Consider the following 17,280-nt stretch of genomic DNA (forward strand, 5'->3'; position numbering starts at 1 on the left):
ATAGATTTACTTTTGGGCGAGTTTATTGCATTTGTTGCACATCACAGCGGCGCATGAACTAAGACAAATTCTCTCTCTATTTTGCACATAACATTGCACAAAGACAAACATTCCACCTACTACCTCATCTGGATACAACTGGAAACTGAACTGTATTGTTTAAGTTGGATTATTAGTAATACTTGAATTGTTTATTTATAATTAATATAATTTATTTTTATTAAAATAATAGGCTAACCTACATCATGAATGTTTCACAGAAAGATTGAGTAAAATGGGCTTAGTTCTGGAGCCAGTAACCCAAAGGTTTTAAGCTTTGATCTAATAAAAGTATTGAGTTTGAATAAAAACATTTTGTGAGGAATAACAAGTATGATTATCCGATTAATTGATAAAAAAAAAAAATCAACAGAATACTCTATTCCAAAAATGTTCAATAGTTGCAGCCCTAATTGTAAGTGAGAACTAAGCTGTAACCAAGAGTCCAATGAGACATGCAACAGCAGTACCACAGAATCGAGGAGCAAGAGTTTCGTGGGTGAAAGTATAGTAGCCATTTCAAAAGAATTACAAAAAAGCAAGCTCAAATTTCTGCAATTAGATTATGGATGATCAGATGTATCACTTCACCAGAGTGAATAGAAAGTGCTGTGTATATTCACGCTTCATTGTAAGATTCATAAATGAATAAAGTGCAGTATTTACAGGTTAACCTGAACAACTATCTCTAGGAAGTCTTCAACATAAGTGGACCACCAGCCTGCAGACCATTAAAATAATGTATATTCTGGTTTTGCAAGTTGAATTGTATTAGTTGAATGGGTGTTCAGGGAACTGTAACTGCAACATATGGATTGTGTGTGAGCAATTGGTCAAATACAGTGCAAAAATATGTAATTGCAAAATAATTCACCCTTTTAAGCACATCTCTGTAGACATATTTATCATATAAGCCTTCATTACTATTTATTGAACAGTATTAGCTTGTTTTGAATAGTTACCCTGCATACAAGAGATATTTGAGATATTTAAGATGTAATTTGTCATTATTTCACATTGTTAGTTGTACTATCATGAATATGTTGACTGAAAAGCACATAAAAAACGAATGTAAAGAATAGTAATAGATAGTATCCAATATGTCTAGAAGAGATACTTTCTAGCGTTAGCATGCTAACCAGCTAGCAGCAGGTCTGTTTATTCCCCAGTTTATTCTTTTTTACTCTGTACCTTTAAATCTAAAAAAATATCTTCTGTTTTACTACATGTGTACTTATTTATCAGAAGTGGTAAAAGGCTGTTCCTATCTTGATAATATTTCACATTGCACCTAATGGACACTGGTCCTCTATTATAATACAGGGACATTCCTTCTGGAGACATTGTTAATTGTCTTGCTCAGGGACACTTAGGACTAGTGTTGTGTCGTAGGTTTCGAGCGATTCGTTCAATAGAATCACTTTCTCAAGTGACTCGTTCGTTTCTCAGTTCATTTGAGCTGTCAGCCGGCGCACTGCTGGAGGGATCGAGAGGGACACCTGAATCAACGAATCAATGAACTACACTCTTCTGAATCATTTTTCTCTGAGGGCGATCGTTGTTCTCATCTTTTTAACAGATTTAGTTCCCAGATAAACAAGCCTAAACGTTGGACTGGCAGTAATGAGGCGAGAGTGAGACTAGACAGAAGCGAGGGAGGGAGAGAGTCTGGGTTGAAGTTTCAAGATTTGTCACGTGTATTGTTATAGAAGTACAACACGCAGTGAAATATATTCTGAACCGCTCTGTTTTGACTGTGCATAGTTAAAGTAATAGTTACTTTGAGTGAGGTTTTAAAGAGCTTGGAAAAAACCTGACATGAAATAATGCAAAAATCATACTTCTACTTGGGACACATTTTGCAGACACTGCTGTCAAAACACTTAAATCTGTTTGTGAAAATTTGAAAGGGATGAGTTTCTATTGTAAATTGTCCTTCTATAAATTGAGTTGCTCAGTACTCAATAAAACATCACACAGTTCTCTACCTAGTACTAGTGATCTCATGGCTAATCCCTACCAAAAAACACAGTGCACTGTGCCGTTGTTATTTCTACAAAACTAACGTTGCCTGGAATAATCCCGCCTACATCAGGCGGTGGAAATGAAAGTGCCTCATTTACATATCAGGCCCCGCCCCGGACCGCTAATAATGGCGTCAGGTTAGAAGCGCATCGCCAGTGCAGCAGAACCGGCGTCATCGGCTCTGCGTTGTGCTGCGCTCAGCGTTTCCGGGCGCGGGGTGCGGGGAATTTCTCGCTCCTTTTTCCCTCGGTCCGTGTGTGTGTGTGTGCCGATGGCCGGCCGGCGGGGGAACTTTGCCTTTGGCTCTTTAAAGGGGGAGTTTGACGGCGCATCTGCCGATCGCACGGAGACCGAAACCCCGCCCTCGCCGGACTGACTTCGGCGTGGGGAAGCGACGGAACTCGGCACCCTGCCTCCACCTTTTTTTCCAGGACGGCGTTTGCTGTTTGGAGTATAAATGGAATATTGCGAGTAACACCGGCGCCTGTTTGTCTGCCTGCGTTGGGCGTGTTGACCACGGTTGTGGCTGTGAACATCCTGCCCGGTTCAACCTGACACCGCCGCCAATGGCCGCCGCCGAGATGTATATTAGCGGGTAGTTGTAGTGGACCCTTCTCCCCGAAGTTCGGCTTCTCCAGCGTCTCAGTAAAATGAACTAAGGCTAATCGGACCGGACGCTGCTTTTACCTTTCATACCCTTTATTCGTAAGTGTGGTGATTATGGCGATTTTGCACAGTAAAAAGCCCAGTAAATATCATTATCAGTAAATATCAAAATGAATGAATGAAAAGTTTGGGCCCAATGGCGCCTCTGTGTTGTGGAACGGATCTCATTGACACGCTGAAAATTCCGACAGGTTTTCGAGATGTCTGAAGTCTGCGAGGTGTCGCTGAGAGACCTGCCCCTGGACAACTGGATGGCCCACCTCCCAGATGGCCTGTGGGACGTGCCGCTTAGCAACCTATCCATCCCAGGTACCCGATTCCTAGCACTGACCTGTACCCCCAGGGTGTGTCTGTTTTTCTCAGGTGCGGGCGCGGTTAATAATAATTACACTATTGTCCCCGTCGTGTGCATTCTTGTGCATGAATGAAGACTATGCTGCTAAATGAGGGGAGAACAGCGATGCGTCACTCAGCCAGCGGTAACCCGTGAGGGGTCCGGTTGCATACTTACAGAATTTCCGCTCGGTCCTAAGTCGATACCTCCGCCCCAAAAGAACCTGTCAAACTCGCTGGCATGTGGAGGTGACGCTGACTCCAGCAGCCATTGTGTGGTGTTTGATAATGAGGCGTCTTTTGGTTTGCACGCAGGGAGCCATAATGCAATAACTTACTGCCTGGATAAAAACGACCGCTCCCCAGTGGACCTCACTCAGCCAGATGTGCTGCAGAAGCTGGACAAATACATGAAACCCCTGATTCGTCCATTTGTTTACAAGTGGTCTATTGCTCAGGTAAGCGATATGTGGCATTATCTGTAGATGGATAAGGCAGATCAATCACTTGCTTATTCACGTTCCATAACCACTTAGTCCTGTTACTCAGGGTCATGGCTGCCGGAGCAGGCGGACTCCGCACAAACAAATTCCAAGCCGTGATTCGAAATCACAACCACTACGCCAACCGCAACGCCACCGTACGGCTCCGTATAGTTGATCTTGTTCATTTGCTTAGCTGATCTACACACAGTATGGTTTACTCCCAATGTGCAGTCTTTCCCCTCACTGTGCTCAAAAGTAATCGATGATGGGGAGCATCACTATGGATTTGCTGATGCTAGAGGATTGCAGACACGACTGTGAAACTCTTGCCAAAACACATTTGTGTTGAAAGGTGATTGGCTCGACTCATGTCAGCGTGGACAATATACTTTGTGTGGCTGAAGGTTTTTGTTGGGGTCCAAAACGCGTGTAAAAATTTGTTGCAAAGTGTAAGTTTATCTGTTCTTATCATTTTAAAGGACTCCAGTGTGAAGGAGCAGCTTGACTGTGGCGTGAGGTACTGTGATCTCAGGATCGCCCACAGACCAAACGACAGCTCCACTGATCTCTATTTCTACCATGGAGTGTACAGTACAGTAACAGTTGAGGTACCGTCTGTGTTTGTCAGCGTGATATAAAGAAACAGGCCTAATAATGACTCAAAATGTGTGAACAATATAAGCTAATTTTGGACTGATCTATAAGGTATAATTTCAGTAGGTTCTATTATTTTATTCAATGTATTGAAATTCTTTCTGGTATTTCCAGTTAATATTCAGTATATAACATCCATGTCATGTACACTCACAGGTCATCTTAATGCATTTCACCAATAATCTTTTTTTATTATTAGGACCTTTAATAAACATGCCTAATAGATCTATTTTACAGATACATTATAAGAGGCTGGTGCTAATTTGATTACCCACCCGCTGCTTCATTACTCAGTGGTGGATTGTAGAGCCACTGCTGACCAGAACCCTGTCAGCTAAGTCAGTTGTCTGTAATGGCAAACTTACATGAATGTTGCATTGCCCTCTCCTACAGGCAGTGCTGAAAGAGATCACAGAATGGCTAGATGTCCACCCCAAAGAGGTGGTCATCCTGTCCTTCAGTCACTTCCTGGGATTGACCCAAGACCTCCATACGGTTCTCATCTCTACTATAAAGAACATCTTTGCTGCAAAACTGTGCCCAAAAATGGTATTGAAATGTCAATGGACAAAGCAAACACTTTTCAAATATTTATAAACTGTTATGAAACTGTTATTTTTATTGGACTTTGACAGGAGCTGGTAACCTTGAAGAACCTATGGAGCAAAGGTTATCAAGTTATTGTCTCCTATCAGCACAATGTTGTCAACAGTCATGGGGACCTCTGGTCCCATATTCCTTATTGGTGGGCCAACAAATGCAAAGCTGAAGACTTAATAGAAGAGTTTGAGCGTAGGAAACAAAACGGTCGACCAGGTAAGCTACCTGAATTGAACGCACAATTCCCTAACACGAATAAAGGCATTCTAATCCTTTCAATTTGTTTCAAACACTGTTGAACAGGGGGATTCTTTGTCACCGGTATAAACCTCACTGAGGACCTGAAGTACATTTGTTCTCACCCCACTGAGTCTCTGAAGGACATGGTGATGTCCACGTACCCCACATTGCTGGACTGGGTGATGGAGCAGAGGCCAGGCTCAAACACGGGCTCTGTCAACATCATTGCTGGGGACTTTGTGACCGAGAGCCAGTTCATACCGACTGTCATCGCACTGAATGAAAAACTGCTGAACCAGACCTTGTAATGTTCAGCTTTGCTGCTAGTTTTGCACAATGTGTTGCAGTTTTTTTAATTAGCATGAAGCAGAGGATGTTTGTTGATTCTTGGAATAGACGTGTATCTTATTTGCACTCTCAGTGACTATACTTTATTACATTTTAGGATTAGATAGGTTAATTAATGCACAATTTAAAAAAAAAACCATTGAACTACTGAAATGCCCAGTGAGGTCCTGGTGACCAGTTCATTACTTGTTATTAGTATGTTTACTATGGCACTAAATGTATGATGGGTAAAACCCAATCAGAGGGTTTTAAAGAACCTTGTGCATGTCTCCATGGAGCTGTAGCCGTGTAACAGATACAGATGAGCTGTAACTTGAGAATAGGCAAGTCATTTGGACATCCCCATGGATTTAAGCGGCACAAAAGACTGTTATATGAAGCACATACACACATTATGCACATGTGGCATATGCTCTCAGTTCAGTTCATATGCAACATTGCCTGATTAAAGCGAGCCCCGGGTGCCTAAACGCTTCAGGTTACAAAGCACGTAAAATGAGACCCAGGAACACACTACTACTTTACCACCACTACTGGTAGGTGTTGGATGATAATATTATGCTGCTATACACTCATGCACGATGTAACAAATAGGGAGCAGTGTAAACAGAGAATGCATGCATTTTGTTACAGAATGTTTTAAAGTGTTTCAAATAAACTGAACAAAATTCATTTTGTGCACTGTAAGTAATTACTCGGGGATGGTTTTCATGGCATGTCATGGCCGCTGACTAATTCCATCACTTTTTACAGTGAAGTCCATTTACTGAACACATGGATGACGTGTCTTGTTACAGGCTTACGACGGTTGCTGAGATGGAGCTAGACCCCTGAATCAGCCTTATGAATAAGAGGAATCGTGTAAAATAAGATCAAATAAGATGTAAAATCACACCACGCTTTGAAATCAGGCCTGTTGAACACAGTCATCCTGTGAACACAAGGTCAGGACATCCTTCCAAAAGCTAACTATGACTGTGTTAAAAGATCAGTGACCGTGTGCGGCTTGATCTGAACAAACATTCCCATGTAAACACACACCTCAGAAGGTTTACAGCTACCCCACATTAAAGCCAGCATAATGTTGGTTGTAGGACAGATTTTTTTTACATTCGTGGGCAAAAGTTTTGAAAATGACACAAACTTTCACAAATTTTGCTGCTTCACTATTTTTAGTTTTTGTCAGTTGCTTCTGTGGTTTTATTAACAATTACATCAAGTTTTGCAAAGAGTCAATATTTGCAGAGCTGGCCCTTTTTTTCAAGAGCTCTGCAATTCGCCCTGTCATGCTGTCAATCAAGGTCTGGGCCATAATCATAATCAGTGCTTGGGGTTTGTCAGAATTTGTGGGTTTTTTGTTTGTCCCTTGCCCCTTAAGGATTGACCATGTCTTTAAATCTTATTTATTTCACTTAATTTGATCTTATTGAGCAGTGGTGGCCTAGCGGGTACGGAAACAGACCCTTAATCAGAAGATTGACGAATCCCGAGCCACCAAGGTGCCACTGAGGTGCCACTGAGCAAAGCACTGTCCCCACACACTGCTCACCGGCCGCCTGTCATGGCTGCTCACCCTGGGTGATGGTTAAAAGCAGAGGACACATTTCTTTGTGTCACTGTGTGCTGTGCTACAGTGTTTCACAATGACAACCCCTTCACTGTCAAGTTCTCAATTGGATTAACGTCTGAGGAGTTTACTGGCCATGGACTTTCTTTGGTTTCCTTAGCCACTTAGTTATTTGGCCTTATTGCACGGTGCTCCATCATGCTGAAAAAGGCATTGTTCTTCACCAGACTGTTCTTGGATGTTCTTTATTCATGGCTGTGTTTTTAGGTAAATTTGTGATTGAGGCCACACATGAATGGTCTCAGGATGTTGGCACGAGACAGGACTTATGGTGGCGCTTACCTGTTCTTCTCCGGACAATCGGAAAGGGGCTTCATCAGAGAAAATGACTAGTTCAGCAGTCCACAGCAGTCCAATCCCTGTACTTTTTGAAGAATATCAGTCTGTCCTTGATGGTTTTCTTGAAGTGAAGTGGCTTCTTGACACCAGGCCATCCTCCAAACATCTTAGCCTCACTGTGCATGCAGATACACTCACACTCCTGAGCAAGTTCTGCACTGGTGGCACCCCGATCCTGCAGCTGAGTCATCTTTGGCGCTTGCTGGACTTTCTTGGGCACCCTGAAGTGTTCTTCACAACACTTGAACCTCCTTGAAATTTTTGATGATCTGATAAATGATTGATTTAGGTGCAATCTTAGTAGCAGCAATATCCTTGACTGTGAAGCACACCATTTTATGCAACACAATGTTGACTGCATGTGTTTCCTTGCAGGTAACCATGGTTAACAGAGGAAGAACAACGAAAAAAGTGTGAAGATGGAAGGCAAACTCACATCTCTCCCAAATCCTCATAGTTCTTTTGGGGCAAAGTATTATAAAATAAAAATGCATTCTTTGTAAACGAGTTATTAAATAATCAACCTGCCGGTCTGTGCAGTAACATCAGATGACAGTGGGAGAATCCACACCAGCGGCCCTGTCGCGCTGATCCCAGGTCAGTTGATACGCAGGTGAGCGCCTCTGGTCGGACGCACATTCCTACTCTCGGGTTGCGGAAATCTGCTTATCACATTCCGCTGGTGGGCGAGGCGGATAAAAAAATGCCGAGTGCCGGGAGTAAAGGCAGAGTAAAAGCAGAGTAAAGGCGGAGTAAAGCCGGGAAATAAAAGAACCAGGAAATAGAGCGCTGGTTCTGCGAGGGAACGCCGGGCTTGGAGAACGTCGATCAAACTCGATCAAAAGCAGATGGAACGTTGTGAAAATGAAACGAATTGCGAAGACTGGATGTCCCGTATGCCCGAGGAGCTGTGGGACACGTCCATCTTCAACCTGGCCATTCCTGGTGAGGAAGAAAAAGTCGCTCCATTAACGAGTCCCGTGTTGGTTGGATTTGGCGTATTAAAGTCATTTTATGATGAATTCCAGGAAGCCACGACGCCATGAGCTACTGCCTGGACATCACCTCCCCCCTGGTCCGCTCCGAGTCGGACACCTTCAGGGTCCTGGACAAACTCTTCTACTGCTTCACCCGCCCAGCCATCTACAGATGGGCCACCACGCAGGCACACGCTTTTACTTCTCATTACAAAAGCTCCTTTGGTTTTTACATGCAAGCTTCTTTGCACTTTAATAGGTCTTGTGGCTGTGGGAAGGAAGCGGACCTGCAATCGGAAGGTTGCCGGTTCGAGTCCCGAGCCGCCAAGGTGCCACTGTGCAGAGCACCGTCCCCCCACGCTGGCTGCCCACTGCTCACCAAGGGTGATGGTTAAATACAGAGGAAACATTTCGTAATCACTTCACTTTTTTCATTTCCGTTGTTAAACTGCAGTCGTTGATATACCCGTTTGGACTACAAAGCATTTGCCAAATGCCGTAAATGTGAATAGGACTGCGATGCTGCATGAATTTCACTGGCATGGCTTCCTTCATGCAGGAGAAGTCTGTCGTGGAGCAGCTGAAAGCTGGAATTCGGTACTTCGATTTGAGGATTGCCCACAAACCTAACGACCCTTCTGATGACCTCTACTTCACACACGTCATTTACACATATTTAACAGTGCTGGTGGGTATTTATTTTCATACCTGCATACATTGGTTGACACTCGGATACTATTAATGAACATGGTCGAATCGAATTGCATTTTATAGGACACTTTGCAGGAAATTGCGACATGGCTGGACTCCCACCCGAAGGAAATTGTTATTTTAGCTTGCAGACAGTTTGAGGGGCTGAGTGAAAAACTGCATGAAACATTTATACACTTACTGAAGAGGACATTTGGAAGTAAATTATGCCCTCGTATGGTAAGAAAGGCAGCATCCTGATATCAATATTCTATTTTTCCATAAGTGAATCAGTGCCAAGTGCTTCTGGATCCCTTTTTCCCCCCAGAAGGCCACACTGACCCTCAGAATACTCTGGGCCCTGAAGTACCAAGTGTTCTTGTCCTACGATGACCAGGCAGTGGAGCGCCATGAAGATCTTTGGCCGCCTATTCCTTACTGGTGGGCAAACCAGCGGTCAGCGGAGGGGCTGCTCTGCTACATAGAATGGCAGAAAACAAAGGGGCGTCCAGGTAATTACCTCATGCTAAAAAATATCCCCCCCCCCCCAAAAAAAATGCAAAAAAAGAAGTTTGTCCATCTTTTAGCTTCATTTTGGTGCATTTGGTGCAAGCAGTACATTTATTTATTCACAAATAATATTCACTTTCCGTAACCAAGGCAGCTGGAGCCTGTCCTGGGACACTGAGATCAGATTTCCTTTCAAAGGGGCATTTTGGTCAAAAGACTTAACTGGTACCTGGTATAACAATATTGCAATTACAGCTTAACTGTAACTATAGTGAGGCATAATAATAAAAATAATCACTGTTATTTACTCAATAGTAAAGAATAGTGCCAGGAGGGGACCGTCCCCACACACTGCTTCCTGGGTGCCTTTCATGGCTGCCCAGCTCACCAAGGGTGATGGGTTAAATGCATTACAATGACAATCAATTCACTTTTAGTGTTGTGTAATGGTAATAAATAAGGCTCATTTACCTACAGTACAGGCCAAACGTTTGGACACACCTTCTCATTCAATGTGATTTCTTTATTTTCATGATCATATGTATATATGATCAGATTCTTTTGCAACTTTGTCCCATCCAGGCAGCTTTTTTGTGGCGGGTCTGAACCTCACTGCTGACCGTGGTTACATCACAACACATCCACAAGAGTCTCTCCGCACCCTGAGCTTGAAAAACTGGGAACCGATCAAGTCCTGGCTTCTGGACCAGAGACCTGGAGAAAAACCTGGCTGCCTTAACATCATTGCTGGAGACTTTGTGGGTCTGATTCCGTTCTGCCATATGATCATTGCTCTCAACCATAAACATCTCATTCCTATGATTGTGAGCAAACAGTGAAACATAGGGACTGTACTCTGCAGTAAGAGCAAAAACTGCTGCAAACTTCAAATTTTATGAATTTTCTCTACCTCTTTAAATAACAACTTTGATTCAAAAGCTAAAAAAAATTAATGCTTTAATATATATGGGCATTGTTACAAGCTGCATCCAATATATGGTCAACACACATTATTGCACTAATTGTTATTTTTTTTAAATAATTCATTTTCTGCATAGACCTCAAAAATAACGCATGTTAACTGTATACAGTAGCAGTGTGCAGTAGAGGGTGGTGCCGTCATGTCTCCGGGAACAGCTTCCTGTAGCGGCCATACGCAGCCGCGCTAATGATGACCGTGACCTTGGCAGAGCGGTCATCTACAACTTCCACCTCCTGCACCGTGGCTTCTTTGTACAGCCAACTGTAGAAAAGGTACGACAGCATTCAGAAAGGCACTGCGGCCAAAGTCGTGTGCACAGATCTACTCGCCTCAACTGAGGGCCACCGAGATCCACTTTCAGAGCCAAGACTTGCTTCCCTGTGGATTTCACCACGGCCTCCTCAACCTTCTGCTTCAAATGTTGCAAACCGTGACCTTTCAATGCTGAAATAAGCAATGCGTCGGCCTCCGTGGGCTCATATCTGAAAACAATATCTGGTTTAGTTTGTTCTTTCATTCTTTCACGTGGAAAAAGTCAATCTGCACCCAAAACCATGAAAACATGTCATACCCATCAATCAGGTCAATCTTGTTGTGGACCTCTACAATAGACTGTAAAAGTTTCTCTGGGATCTGGAGGTTCTTCAGGACTTTTAATACATTCGCCTTCTGATTCACGGTTTCTGGGTGGCTTACGTCCCTAACATGAATGATCAGGTCCTGTGGGGGAAAAAAAACACACTTCTGAGAAGTTAAATAAAGTATTTAAGAAAAAGTAAAAAGGTGTAATCGTGTGGTCCATATCAGCTATTTGAAAATGTCAGTGACGCAAAGCTGGGCTCACTTATTCAATGCAAAGTAACAATATATGAAATAAACTATCCTACAAACCACCGGTGGTACGAACAGAGTGCACTACATCCTCCAGGGTGGCAGAATACGAGTCGATGAGTCTGTGGGGTAGCTGGGACAGGAAACCGATTGTGTCCACATAAAGCACAGTCATACGACTCAGTAGCTGCCCGGCATGGACCGTCACATCTAGGGTCGCGAAGAGCTGGTCTTTGGGCTCCAGTGCAGCATCACCGGTCAAAGCTTTTATGAGAGTGGTCTTTCCTGGTCGGGAAAAAAAAACACAAAAGGGACACTGGACCTCCACTTTCCACCAACCTCTGTACACGCTCCAACCGTTACATATTCAGCGAGATCCGGCTGTCCACAGCGGTTCTGACTACGACAGCTGGAGCAGTGTTTAAAAGAGGTGTGAACGTCTGTACCCAGCCCTACCACAGTTGGTGTAGCCCATGACCGAGATGACAGGGAAGTCCCTCTGTTGCCGTTGGGAGCGGAGCATGTGACGTTTCCTCCTCAGACGCTCTAGTGCTGCGCGGATCTTCAGCTCTCTCTCTTTCAGCAGCCTCTGCTGCACCTCCATCTGAGTCTCACCTGGTCACACAGGACAAGTCAGGTTAGCCAGCGGTACAACCCGACTGGCATCAGAGAAAGCGCTTTTCCTCAGACGTACCTGAACCCATGATGTACCTGGAACCTCCACCTTGCTGATCAAGATCTGCAACTTCATTCTTTAATCGGGACCTTAACAGAGTGGCCACAAATCACAGAATCAAGAATTAAGTTCCCTGGATGCATGTGCGGTTTAACATTCTAGCTTACGCTCCTACGTTTGGACGGGGAAAATTCACCTCAGTAATGGGATTTCTGCCAAGGAGATCTGAAGCTTGGCCTCTTTGGTGCATGCATTGCAGCGAAATATGTGGAGTACCACCGAATATCTGTCAAAGACCTTCACACCCCAGGCCTCTTGCAGTTCTTTCTTAGACACAAGTTGAGACAAACATTAAAAAAAGAGACGCGGTATGATGTCACTGCAACAGACGGCAAAGAAACCAGCTCACCTCAGACAAAGGAGACAGACGCTCTACGTTTACGAACACCGCTGTAACGCCAGGGGTTGCCCGCACCTTTTCTGAAAGAGATGATGGGACAGGCACTTAGACTTGCGCATCATGCCATGCCATCTGCTATCCTACCAAGCCCGATGTCCCAAAGGGACAAAACCTGTAATGAATGGTTACAAGTGGATTATTTGTAATATACATGGAGGAATAAACTAGCAATGTGGCCGTACACATGCAGAGGCACGTACCCTAGTTGACTGGGTGACTCCATAGATGAAGTGAAATGACAATCTGGGTGATTGTCATTGTGAGACACTGCAGCACAGCATGCAGTGACATAACGAAATGTGTGCTCTGCTTTTAAGCATCGCCCTTAGTCAGCAGTGGACAGCCATGACAGGAAGCAGTGTGTGGGGACTGTGGTGGTTCAGATTACGGGTTCAATTCCTTACCTGCCAAGCCACCACTGCTGATGAGTGAGTCGGGTTTTCGTGAGTGATGATGGGGTGTGTGTATCAGATGCAAGTGGATGCATGAGAGTCCCCCAAACCTGTGAGCGTCTGAAAATTCCCTTTCCCGAATATCCGCTTCTTCTGTGGTGTCTTAGTGGACATGATGATCTTGTCGACAACAGTCCAGTTCTTCAGGGTAAGGACGAGACCAACAGCCTCAGCCATTTGGAGCTCCGCTACAAACAACAAATGCACATTAGAATAAAATGATTTTTAGAGATTAAAAACGTGTGTCTGCGGATGTAGTTCACCTGTGGTCAGGTACTGCTTCCTGCTCCCCCACTTCACATCCGGGTGAACTATCAACACTCGGTGGTCTCCTTCAATGCCCGCCGGAATCTGCTGCTGGAAAAGCTCATCAACCTCGCCATCCGCGATCAAATCCTCCGCCTCATCTTCATCTGCAAACGTCACCGGGGTGCCTTCTCCGTTCCTGAACGAGCGCGATGACGTCGAAACGCCCTTCGAGCCATGCTGAGCGTTAATGTTATAACATAATGCTTTTCCGCGAACCAAACCTGGAACTAATCGACTGACGCGCGATTTCACACACCACGTGTAAAGCCTGCGCGGAAAACGAAGCCACAACACGCTCATACTGTTCCCGTCCAGCAGTGCACTTCTTCTTCGAGGGTTCAAGGCTGCCACGTCACTGTAGCGCCCTCTACTGGACTGGGGTCTCCTGAGTCTGTATGAACCTGCCCCGTCCAAAAGTTTCCACATAAGCAGGTAACTTGGTGTTCATCTTTCAAAGTATTTTCCTCGTCTGAAAAATGTATTGTGTACAGTTCATTGTCCATAGTTTGTTCATAGTCCATACACGTGCCTGTTGCTTTCGATAAACAAAAACTAAATGTATGAATGATAACAGTACAGTTGAAGACACAGACAAACTGAGTTACATAAAGTGCAAACGGGACACAGGCAGTGCGAGAGTAACATTTAACAAAAAACATGTAGACATAAATGCTACAGACAGCGCTAAACAGTGCAGAGTGTAAAGTCCCTGAGTGTTCAGGTGCCTGAGTGCCTGTGGGATGAAGCTCTGAGGTTCCAAGGTTGCATGCAGTAACAAAAGGATATTCATGTATGATCAGTTAATAAGAACATTCACTTATCACATTTGGTGTTAAGAGTCGAGGTAGATTTAAATTGAGCGACAGAAAGAAAGCTGATGGTGTCTGACATACCTGCAAAGGAAGCTGGGATAACGGGTTTTTTTTTTGTGAAGTGATTGTCACATGTGATACACAGCAGCACAGCACACAGTGCACACAGTGAAATTTGTCCTCTGCATTTAACCCATCACCCTGAGTGAGCAGTGGGCAGCCATGACCAGCGCCCGGGGAGCAGTGTGTGGGGACGGTGCTTTGCTCAGTGGCACCTCAGTGGCACCTTAGCGGATCGGGATTCGAACCGGCAACCTTCTGATTACGGGGCCGCTTCCTTAACCGCTAGGCCACCACTGCCACTGAGAGGTAGTAGCCTAGCGGGTAAGATGCTCTCCTATGAAACAGAAGACCAAAATGTCCCTAGTTCAAAACCCACTTACTACCATTGTGTCACTGAGCAAGACACTTAAACCCTGAGTAGCTCCGGGGGGGACTGTCCCTGTCACTACTGATTGTAGGGCGCTCTGGATAAGGGTGTCTGATAAATGCTGTGAATGTAAATGTCCATTTTGCCAATCGCAAACTGATTCCAGATGGAATGTGGACAGATCACTGCAGCAGATGCCAAATTGGACACCTTAAAGCTTAAAATAATGTCCCATAATTAATAAGACAGCACTAACAAGTAAACCATCTTTTATTGCACAAAGTACAGACCGCTACAGATTTACATTTCAAACTGTTCCACAAGAGGCAAGTCCAGGTCATGATGTAGCCTTCATGTTCAACTGTCCATCACTGCGCTCACTGTGTACAGGTCGTTCCGTCTCTGGGTGGTGATGGGGATCTGCTGACGCACAGCAGCAAGGTACTGCAGGTCTGTAATAAAGATCACAGACTGAGACTAGTTGTCCGTACCTTGACATGAATGAAAGGTGAAATATGCTGTAACAGTTCAAAACCTTTCAAACGAAACTCACCAATATCAGCATAAACAACTTCTTCCTGTGCACCCGCCTTTGTGATAACTTCTCCCCTATAAACAAATCACCCAAAAAAAAAACAAAAAAAAAAAACATATATATATATAAAAAATAATAATAAAACGCCAAATTATACATTAAACTAACCAGGGGTTGACAACTGTGCTGTGACCCCAGGCCACATATGAAGCAGCCTCATCTCTCGCTGGGGAAGCTGTGGCCACGTACACCTGGTTATCGACTGCCCTGGAGATGAAAGAAATGAGAATATTTCTTTATCTTTAATGATGATAACTGCAGACAAGTGATGCCTCTAAGGCTGACCTCCCCCTCTGCAGGAGCTCCCAGTGGGCCGGCCCAGTAGTCATGTTGAAAGCTCCGGGATATACCAACAGCTGGCACCCTGGAATGCACAAAAAGACGTCCAGGTGAAAACGCAAGTTTGCACACTAAATAAAATCTTCCGTCTGTATGTTCACTGACCTTTTTTAGCATAAATTTGCGCAAGCTCCGCAAATCGCATGTCATAGCAGATCCCCACACCAACCTTACAGAACGCTGGAGAGGAACAGAAGAAACTACTCTTTTAAAGAAGTGGAGCAGTGTGTGGGGACGGTGCTTTAGTCAGTGGCACCTTAGCGGTTCAGGATTTGAACCGGCAACCTTCTGATTGCGGGGCCACATTCTTTACCGCTAGGCCACCGTAGCCCCACTCTTAGTGGACCAGACCTGTGGGCAGATTTTAGCAAAAAATCTTTTGATCCAACACTCACGTGTGTCAAACATTGACAGGACACTGCCAGGACTGAGAGTCTCAGACTCTTGGAAGCGTATTTTTCCAGGGACATCTATGTCAAACAGGTGGATCTGCAGCAGACGTGAACAATTGACCACTGCGGCCTACTAATCATCAGACAAAATAACCAAAAATGAATGCAGAGAGGAGAGGAAAACCTTTCTGTGTTTTATCAACAGATTTCCATCTGGACCAAAAACAGAGCAGGTGTTGTACAGCTTCCCCCGGTCCTCCTCGGGGATGGAGCCTGTGTGAATTAACACACACACACACACACACACACACACACACACACAACATAGAGGAGTGTATTCTGCACCACTTCATTTTTAACAAGGAAAACAATTATCTTGTCTCGTGCTGAACGTCTTACCTCCAACCAGGAATATCTTATTTTCCTTGGCAATCTCAGACAGCAACAGAGTAGATTCGCCAGGGATCTTCTCTGCATATTCCGCGAAGAAGCCGGTGCCGTAAGGCGAGTTGAAACACTCCTGCAGATGTAAAGTCAGAAGGTTATTCGTCTGAACGCAGGGAACTCTTTATGAGCTATTGTCTGAACTGAAATGATGTATTCTGGTATCCCACTCACAGGTAAAACCACAATCTTCGCCCCCTGACCTGCTGCCTCGGTCACCAGGTTATGGGCTCTGCTCAGGTTGTCTGCTTTGACCTTTGACACGTGCAACTGAACGACAGCCAAGCGAAATTCTGCAAAGGGTCAGCTTTCATTCAGACCAGCCAACATAAACTACTCTACAGCTACTTAAATTCGTATTATAGGCATTAAACGCATTCGAATCTGCCATTTGCCCAGGCTACGTACGCCGTACTTACTCGACATTGCTTTTGCTATTCCTGACATGAGTCCTCAGCTGGCTGCTCTGTCTGCTGCAGCTCACCTCGCACAGGCTGTCGCGCAAAGTTAATATTTACGGCGTGAAGTTAGCTGCTATAACGTTTAACGCGACCTGAGATCCCGAGGAGCTGATGCACGCAGCCTGTGTAGTTTCTATGAGCCAAAGGTCGATCCAAATCGTCTATTTGTTCTGGTTTTGATGCATAATGAGAACAGAACGACGAAAGCGGCGTGTAAACGTGTTGTATGATACTACTTCCGGTTTCAGGACAACAACGTTTATGAACATGATTATGTTCCGAAAACCCGATCATTCTCACAGGCAGCAGCGCCGATATATTTCCAGAATTCGCCGATCGAGATCTTTGTTAGCGGTTAGTCAGTGTTTCGAGAATAAGCTTCGTTTCTCACAGATGTCAAAATAAAAGTCTTAACACCGCTGTCAAAGTTGAAGTTTCCTTTACGACAAACAGGAAAACGAAAACGACACGGACCGTGCTGCACTCGTCAACATCTGCACAGCACATCTGCACAGCAGAGTTGCCATTTTGGTTTATTATCAGAAAGTTTTTTTGTTCAATTAG

General features: G+C 44.5%; 4 protein-coding genes across 5 annotated transcripts; 2 read left to right on the forward strand and 2 right to left on the reverse strand.

Moving 5' to 3' along the window:
• Window positions 1-2,190: 2,190 nt before the first annotated feature.
• On the forward strand, window positions 2,191-6,062 carry plcxd1.1 (phosphatidylinositol-specific phospholipase C, X domain containing 1, tandem duplicate 1). The gene is made up of 7 exons (XM_029001088.1): window positions 2,191-2,769; window positions 2,922-3,039; window positions 3,379-3,521; window positions 4,028-4,156; window positions 4,596-4,751; window positions 4,838-5,018; window positions 5,106-6,062. Exons 2-7 carry the CDS (start codon window positions 2,931-2,933, stop codon window positions 5,348-5,350), a joined length of 963 nt encoding a protein of 320 aa, XP_028856921.1. The 5' UTR covers window positions 2,191-2,769; window positions 2,922-2,930; the 3' UTR covers window positions 5,351-6,062.
• A 1,877-nt stretch (window positions 6,063-7,939) lies between these two features.
• Window positions 7,940-11,297, forward strand: plcxd1.2 (phospholipase C, X domain containing 1, tandem duplicate 2). 2 transcript variants are annotated; one of them, XM_029000940.1, is made up of 6 exons: window positions 7,940-8,301; window positions 8,385-8,521; window positions 8,893-9,021; window positions 9,108-9,263; window positions 9,355-9,535; window positions 10,116-11,297. In XM_029000940.1, the coding sequence occupies exons 1-6, from the start codon at window positions 8,205-8,207 to the stop codon at window positions 10,370-10,372; spliced, it is 957 nt and encodes a 318-aa protein (XP_028856773.1). In that variant the 5' UTR covers window positions 7,940-8,204; the 3' UTR covers window positions 10,373-11,297. The 2 variants fall into 2 exon arrangements, with proteins under 2 accessions (XP_028856773.1, XP_028856772.1); XM_029000939.1 differs by having other exon boundaries at window positions 7,945-8,301; window positions 9,352-9,535.
• On the reverse strand, window positions 10,474-13,842 carry gtpbp6 (GTP binding protein 6 (putative)). The gene is made up of 10 exons (XM_029000938.1): window positions 13,198-13,842; window positions 12,985-13,122; window positions 12,432-12,502; window positions 12,219-12,349; window positions 12,041-12,111; window positions 11,803-11,961; window positions 11,423-11,631; window positions 11,087-11,235; window positions 10,845-10,997; window positions 10,474-10,776 (listed from the first exon to the last, which is right to left on the reverse strand). Exons 1-10 carry the CDS (start codon window positions 13,667-13,669, stop codon window positions 10,653-10,655), a joined length of 1,677 nt encoding a protein of 558 aa, XP_028856771.1. The 5' UTR covers window positions 13,670-13,842; the 3' UTR covers window positions 10,474-10,652.
• Window positions 13,843-14,737: 895 nt separating this feature from the next.
• nit2 (nitrilase family, member 2) lies at window positions 14,738-17,102 on the reverse strand. The gene is made up of 10 exons (XM_029000941.1): window positions 16,675-17,102; window positions 16,430-16,548; window positions 16,211-16,331; window positions 15,996-16,084; window positions 15,815-15,908; window positions 15,525-15,599; window positions 15,366-15,444; window positions 15,189-15,287; window positions 15,039-15,094; window positions 14,738-14,937 (listed from the first exon to the last, which is right to left on the reverse strand). The coding sequence occupies exons 1-10, from the start codon at window positions 16,700-16,702 to the stop codon at window positions 14,843-14,845; spliced, it is 855 nt and encodes a 284-aa protein (XP_028856774.1). The 5' UTR covers window positions 16,703-17,102; the 3' UTR covers window positions 14,738-14,842.
• Window positions 17,103-17,280: the final 178 nt, after the last annotated feature.

The sequence above is a fragment of the Denticeps clupeoides genome, chromosome 13, assembly GCF_900700375.1.
Source record: "Denticeps clupeoides chromosome 13, fDenClu1.1, whole genome shotgun sequence".
NCBI lineage: Eukaryota > Metazoa > Chordata > Actinopteri > Clupeiformes > Denticipitidae > Denticeps > Denticeps clupeoides.

Excerpts from the sequence above, each read along its gene's own strand:
- plcxd1.1 (XM_029001088.1), top strand. The coding sequence starts at position 2,931 with ATGTCTGAAGTCTGCGAGGTGTCGCTGAGAGACCTGCCCCTGGACAAC. Across the intron at positions 3,040-3,378 it reads TAGCAACCTATCCATCCCAG|GGAGCCATAATGCAATAACT; the intron begins GTACCCGATTCC and ends GTTTGCACGCAG. Across the intron at positions 5,019-5,105 it reads GAAACAAAACGGTCGACCAG|GGGGATTCTTTGTCACCGGT; the intron begins GTAAGCTACCTG and ends ACTGTTGAACAG.
- nit2 (XM_029000941.1), bottom strand. The coding sequence starts at position 16,702 with ATGTCAGGAATAGCAAAAGCAATGTCGA. Across the intron at positions 16,085-16,210 it reads TAAGATATTCCTGGTTGGAG|GCTCCATCCCCGAGGAGGAC; the intron begins GTAAGACGTTCA and ends TAATTCACACAG. Across the intron at positions 15,445-15,524 it reads GCAAATTTATGCTAAAAAAG|GGTGCCAGCTGTTGGTATAT; the intron begins GTCAGTGAACAT and ends TGTGCATTCCAG.
- plcxd1.2 (XM_029000939.1), top strand. The coding sequence starts at position 8,205 with ATGGAACGTTGTGAAAATGAAACGAATTGCGAAGACTGGATGTCCCGT. Across the intron at positions 8,522-8,892 it reads ACAGATGGGCCACCACGCAG|GAGAAGTCTGTCGTGGAGCA; the intron begins GCACACGCTTTT and ends TCCTTCATGCAG. Across the intron at positions 9,536-10,115 it reads GAAAACAAAGGGGCGTCCAG|GCAGCTTTTTTGTGGCGGGT; the intron begins GTAATTACCTCA and ends TGTCCCATCCAG.
- gtpbp6 (XM_029000938.1), bottom strand. The coding sequence starts at position 13,669 with ATGTGGAAACTTTTGGACGGGGCAGGTTCATACAGACTCAGGAGACCC. Across the intron at positions 12,350-12,431 it reads GTCTGTCTCCTTTGTCTGAG|AAAGAACTGCAAGAGGCCTG; the intron begins GTGAGCTGGTTT and ends CTTGTGTCTAAG. Across the intron at positions 10,777-10,844 it reads CTCGGTGGCCCTCAGTTGAG|TTGGCTGTACAAAGAAGCCA; the intron begins GCGAGTAGATCT and ends CCTTTTCTACAG.